The sequence below is a fragment of the Lupinus angustifolius genome, chromosome LG20 (genome assembly GCF_001865875.1).
Source record: "Lupinus angustifolius cultivar Tanjil chromosome LG20, LupAngTanjil_v1.0, whole genome shotgun sequence".
NCBI classification, from domain to species: Eukaryota; Viridiplantae; Streptophyta; class Magnoliopsida; order Fabales; family Fabaceae; genus Lupinus; species Lupinus angustifolius.
In genome coordinates this window covers 4,204,465-4,211,308 of record NC_032028.1, presented here as the reverse complement: position 1 = coordinate 4,211,308, position 6,844 = coordinate 4,204,465, and the positions used below count along the sequence as shown (strand labels likewise).

Genomic DNA, 6,844 nt, shown 5'->3' with positions numbered 1-6,844 from the left:
AAAGTGGCTAATCAATGGAGGAAGTTCTGGTTTGCTACAAGATCATCTATTTGGTTGATGAGAAACACTATTTTTAATTTTGGAGTATTTGATTAAATGTCGGGATCCTCACCAGTACTATCAGGAATGTAAAATTTAGATTGGTATCATGATATATATATATATTTTATTTAAAAATAATTTAAAATATATATTGTTAAAAAGAAAATTAAAGCATATGTCGCAATTTCCTCCTGTTGAGTATAGAGAGAATGCAGTTTCTTTAATTACTCAGGTTCTGGATCCAAATTGAAAGTTGGAGATGATTTAATACAATATTACGCTATGCCTTTCTCTTAATTGTATATTGATCCTTTGAGTTGTCTTAGTTTTTTTGTCTCTAATCTCCCTCTTGGCAAGTACCCTTGCACTCGATTAATTTACTTTTGCGTATAGAAAATATTAATATTGGTAGATTTTTTTTGGATTGATAATGTGCGAGTTTTATATGGTATTATTATAACATTTATCATTAATATTTAATCATCAATGACTCTTTAAAAAATATAAATAAATGATATATTATGTATTATAAATCTTTAGGCTGACGGTGGATAGATATTAGAGTTTAAGAGCTATACACTGACATTGTAAAGCATATTATACAACATTGATTTGTAATACTTTTATTTGAAAGTCAATGATAGTTAACATATCAATGATAAAAATTTGTTGATAGTGTAAAAAACACTTACACTGTCGATTGTCGATGTATATATATTAAATTCTATATATTATATATATATATATATATATATATATATTCTTAAGGTGAATATAATAGAAATTATTCATCTAACGAGTAGAAATACTCAAACAAAATTTCCAGAGTTTATTAGAGATAACATACGCAAAATTTAAATACTTTTCTGATCACAGAATCTTCACTTAACTCAAGACAATTGTGGAGAGATACAAAGATACTGTTATAATTATGGTCATAAAGGCTAACAAAAGGGTAAATTGTGGTCTCAATTGGCAACACATTATGAATGATTTGCTATAATCATAGTTTTTTCCCATCACAATTGGGGACCAGATACATATGATATATACAAGATAATCAAGGACATGCTCATGCATATAGTTCTCTTTAACTGTACCTGATATTTGTGTTATGCATTAAGGTGTACGTGGAATTCATGGCATTTGCCAAAAACCTCCCTCTGCAGTGATTATGCTGCTCCAGTAATTTAGTGATAAAATCTTCATTAGAAATTTATTTTTTAAGATGTTCATTTAGACACACACAACTACACATTTCAGTCTTAAAACTTGTTCCAGCTCTAACATACATCCCAATGTATATAGTTATGGGACAGAAAAATATTAATAATAGTTATGGGAAGAACATGTGAGGCTTATCGACTACATACTCATCTGACCTCTCATTTTTCAATTATTCTCATCTCAGAATAGCTAAATATTATATGCAGACTCCACATTCCACATTCTCTAAATGAAAGGCCAATATACATTGCCTAGGTATATTTGTCGGTTCCCACTTCCAACCCCATTAAAAAATATTATGCTCTTTTCCACTATGGCTTCTTATTATATATAGTAACTCACCCTTTCTCATTCTGCATGTACAAAACTTAGTTAAACTTGTTGCAACTTGTGCTCTAGTGGATACTTAAACAAACAAGCTTCAACAACTTGTGTCAACTCCCCAAAGTTCAGGATTCCTAATTAGTCCACACTCCACAATTCGAGTCTTTTTTCATTTGTAGTGCCAGTGAATACTCACAATGGGGCATTCTAGTATTTTACCAATAGGAATATTCTCCATATATTTTCTTACTTCATTGTTATGCATCCAAGGTAGATATCATTTCCATAAACACAATAACTCACATTCTCATCATACATATGCACCTTCTATAGCTTCCCCTCCTGCTGAAGCTCCTGGCCCTGCTAGTAATGATAACTACACTAATGAACCTGGCTTTTATGATATAAGAGCATTTGGTGGCATTGGAGATGGAATAAGTGATGACACTGAGTCATTGAAAATGGCTTGGGATGCTGCTTGCCAAAGTGAATTACAAGTTAATGTTATTCATCTTCCACGTGGTTTCTCCTTTGTTATTCACCCTAATATCTTCACAGGCCCTTGTAAAGGTAGCTTAATGTTAAGGGTTGATGGCACTCTTATGCCACCTGATGGACCAGAATCTTGGCCTAACAATACTAGTAAGCGTCAATGGCTGATTTTTTACAGAATCACTGGAATGTCACTTGAAGGAACTGGTTTAATAGATGGTAGAGGACAAAAATGGTGGGACCTTCCTTGCAAGCCTCATAAGGTATATATTTTGAGTCTTTACTATTAATTAAGTTTAGACTAATGATATTCTTACACTTTTTTTTCTCATACCCTTGTTACACACTTACACCTAATTTAAGTTATAATCATTTATGGTGATATTTCAAACTTTCAAAGCAAAAGTCTTTTGATCAATGATTATAAGTTTGGTGTAAAAGTGGTGTGCTTAAAAGAGTGTGAGAATATCATTTTTCTCAAGTTTATTAAGAGAATTAAAATTGGTGCTACTAGCAGCAACTGATACCTACTGTAAATGTCACAACTCACAGGGACCTAATGGTACAACAGCTCCAGGACCTTGTGATAGCCCAATTGTAAGTTCTCAAAACACAACCTTTTCTGTAGAGCTGCATAATGATTGAAAATGTTGTTCATAATTATATAACTCTGCATGTTGCAGGCCTTAAGGTTTTTCATGAGTTCCAACTTAACTGTGCAAGGACTTAGGATCAAGAACAGCCCTCAGTTCCATTTCAGATTTGATGGCTGTGAAAGTGTCCATATAGAATCAATTTACATAACAGCTCCGGCGCTTAGCCCCAATACTGATGGAATACACATAGAAAATACCAATGATGTGAGGATATACAATTCTGTCGTTTCTAATGGTTAGTTACTAAAAAAGTCTTCTAATACTCTTCATCTATTGCATCAAAATGCATTACCAATATATGTTTTCTGAATTGTCCTTTCATAGGTGATGATTGTGTGTCCATTGGATCTGGTTCCTATGATGTTGATATAAAGAATATCACATGTGGACCTGGTCATGGTATTAGGTAACTTTCAATCAATTCCAATGAATTTTATTGAACTAGTTCACTACCCTTTGAGCTTACATATATTTTCTCTAGCTGATTAAGTTATCTTGTTAATTTTATACAGCATCGGTAGTCTCGGAAATCACGACTCTAGAGCCTGTGTTTCAAACATTACAGTGAGAGACTCAGTTATAAAAGTTTCAGATAATGGAGTTAGAATAAAGACATGGCAAGGAGGATCAGGATCAGTATCAGGAGTGACATTCAGTAACATTGAAATGGATAGTGTTAAAAATCCAATTATAATTGACCAATTCTATTGCCTCTCTAAGGAATGTAATAACAAGACCTCTGCAGTGTTTGTATCAGATATACTTTACACAAACATAAAGGGAACTTATGATATAAGGCATCCACCTATGCATTTTGCTTGCAGTGACTCTGTCCCATGCACCAACTTGACTCTCTCTGATATTGAGCTTCTTCCGGCTCAAGGAGATATGGTTCTTGATCCTTTCTGTTGGAATGCTTATGGAAATTTGGACACACTAACCATTCCTCCGGTCTCTTGCTTGATGGAGGGTATTCCTCCTCAGTCCATTGTAGGCAATGAAATATATCATTGCTGACCTACTAAACTGTGTAATTGTAAAGCAAGAATGTGTGTATGTTGATAATTACTATTTACTAGGGAAGTAACTAAGAAGTAGTGTAATTTGATCTTGTGTTATATGTTGTGATTGTTGAGGAGTTGTTTTTAGATGCTCCTCCCCAATTGTTAACTATGTCCCATAGTTATTTCAAGTAATTTGAATAGTCATGGGTTCATCTACTAATATACCCCTTGTCTTGTTCATTCCAAACCAAAACTTGTGTTGAACTCGAATATTCTACTACAAAAGCAGCTCATTAATCATTTTGTCTAGACTATGGTTTGAATAATCATTAATAGTTGTTGTTTATCAGTGAAGTTCATATCCGTGGATCATAGAGGAAAAGAAGAAGAGCATTTGAAAAAGCCACTTGTCTACATAATTTTCATTGGCAGAACCTGGAGATAAGTTTATATCTAATTATATATTGATAGATTACTACAGGCCAAACTTTTTTGTTCTCCTTCGTCTATACTAAACTAATACACTTACATAGCAAATAGCAACATCCAAGCAGTTACATAGCAACTAACAAAATAGTCATTATACAGAGAAAAAAGGTTCATGCACTTACAGCTTAAAGTGTAAAATTCAATAACCTTTAATATGATAGCTGAGGTGTACAAACTCTGTTATAAAATTCAAATCTTGCAAGATGATGTGTTGATACATAATTAGTTCACAGTGTAAAACACCTTTGCACCTCCTTGGTGCATTCTAATTAATTCCTTACTTTACATGACCTATTACCAGGTAAAAATATTGCTAGTTAAATTATCTAAGTGGTTCATTTGTATGTTGATGAGAAATTTTTGTAAGTAACATGAAAGCATTTGAATCTAGATTTAATTTACATATGAAACATTTATGTCTTTATGATACCATGCTGGCCGCTGTTTTAGTAAACCAAGTCTTATGTTTGTTTCTTTTTATAGAACTTTATGTATGTTTAACAAAAGCACAGAAATTGTCTCCCATGAAAATATAATAATTTGGTTCCGGATGAATCAGATACCAAAAGATTCTAATTACTCAATTGGCATCTTATCTTAAAAGGAAGATTAAGGCGATTAACTCATGAAAGTATAAACAAACAAAAACAATGTCAGCATAATAAGGGGAATCTATAAAGCAAAACAAAAAGGGAATGATAATAATTACATAATAATCAGTGTGCATGAGTTATTTAAAGTGGACTTTACCCATGACCATGGCCTTTACTTCTAAGTTGGTTTCTGGAGTGGAGAGTGTAACAAATTGCTTTTTTCAATTTTGCACGCGCATTAGCCACTCCTCAAATCATGGGTCGGAGTGCCTATATGTTAGAAGGAAGTTACTCATGCATTCACTGAAAAAGTTAGAGTCGGTGCACGGGCTAAATCCAATTGCATTCCACCAACCATGCCTTTTTTCTATGCTTTACAGAGGCTATTATTGTTTTTTGTTACTTACCATAGAATGCAAGGCATGAAATATTTGGATGGGAAGAAATTACTGTCCTTTCCAAAATGGGATTCAAGGGAAAAGAATATATTTATTTCCTTCTCAAATGTTGGGTTAAATAATAATCTTTTTAGCTTTTAGGCCCATTCCCATTCTGTTAACTCCTTTTTCTGCTCTACACGCGATCTTCTTCTAGTCTAGTAATTATTTTGCAGGCTTGCAGCACAATGTTGTTGATCATTTTGTATACAATCTTTGTACTTCAAGCGTTATAGGAATAATTTTCAGATTTGTTAAAAAAATGATATTGCTGATACTAACTTATATAAGTATGTTACAGAGTTGGAACATAAATATCGACAAAAATAGATAGATTGTAATCAAATGATGAAAAATGTACAGATTTATAATGACATGTGTACGTGAGAAGTATTATCCCAAATTGTTTATAATTCGTGGGTTGGTGATGAAATAGGTATAGCCCCTTCTTTTCTCAAATTCAGAAATAGGTGAAGGGCCCGTAGCTACTAAATTATTCATAAGGGGCCATGTCGCATGAAAGTCTGTCCAAAGTTAGCGAAAAAGGTAGAAAAAGGAATCTAGGCTACTCTAAGGAAGGGCACCTACATACCCACTACAGATTTATGTCTCATGATAACTAAATACATTATCTAGAAAGTACGGATACAATACAATAAAAGACACGAATGACATACTATATATGAATAAGGATATATAGTAAATTACAAAAACTATAGAACACGGCATTATCATAATATAAGATATAAAACTAGTGTAAAATACATATCTTTAAGTTCATGTAGAGAAATCATATTTTAAAGTCAGCATTTGTCGCCGTCTAAAAGAATGAGTAGAGTAATTATAAAATACAGTTAAAGTATTTAAAAATGTATGTAAAATGTTCCATACGAATAATTGTCCAAATATGAAGAACGAACGCTAAAGTGTCGTATAAGTATTATAATATGGACATTCAAACATATAACATAAATTTGAATACGAAAGAGTAAGTGGGAAACGAGCAAGTAGGGTGGCCTTTATGCACGCTAGTTCTAAAACCAATAAAAATCAGTGCTAAAGCTCACATGCACGTGAAATGTCCTCACTAGCAAAGTAGATGAACATATGAAAAATTAAGAAACATTTTCAAGCTAGGTATACTGTATGCCACGACGATATATACGAAAAAAGTATTGAAAATAAAAGGGGGAAAATGCATTATATTATATATGAAGGGGAATGGGACTATCCATTGGGGAAAAATTATTACATGGTTAGTTTAGGATCAATGATTTCAACCACGTCTTAACCATTTATTTATAATAGATATATTTAATTTCAAGTCATTAACATATTGTTAATTATAAGAATTTGGTTGTTTATTGGACCTACACCATTTAACAATTTCTCCCTGGGTCAGACCCTTTCTATTGCCACTCCAATCCAGCACAGTTTTCATCCGGCCAATTTGATTGAAGTGTTTTCCTTTGGGCTTCCACGCTATTGATCTTACGTGAGAATGGCGCCCTCATTCAATGAATATAGAGAATGGGTATTGGGCCTCTTTGTCGGCTTAAATTCTTAAAGCTTTTTTCTAT

At 32.9% G+C, this 6,844-nt stretch overlaps 1 protein-coding gene and 1 long non-coding RNA gene across 2 annotated transcripts; one reads left to right on the top strand and one right to left on the bottom strand.

Annotated features, from left to right (window-relative positions):
- On the bottom strand, positions 1,704–1,868 carry LOC109335238. The gene is made up of 2 exons (XR_002106186.1): positions 1,790–1,868; positions 1,704–1,741 (listed from the first exon to the last, which is right to left on the bottom strand). It is a non-coding gene; the product is annotated as an uncharacterized LOC109335238 (long non-coding RNA).
- Positions 1,729–4,053, top strand: LOC109335237 (polygalacturonase At1g48100-like). Its single transcript, XM_019571353.1, has 5 exons — positions 1,729–2,348; positions 2,638–2,682; positions 2,769–2,976; positions 3,066–3,147; positions 3,254–4,053. Exons 1-5 carry the CDS (start codon positions 1,791–1,793, stop codon positions 3,756–3,758), a joined length of 1,398 nt encoding a protein of 465 aa, XP_019426898.1. The 5' UTR covers positions 1,729–1,790; the 3' UTR covers positions 3,759–4,053.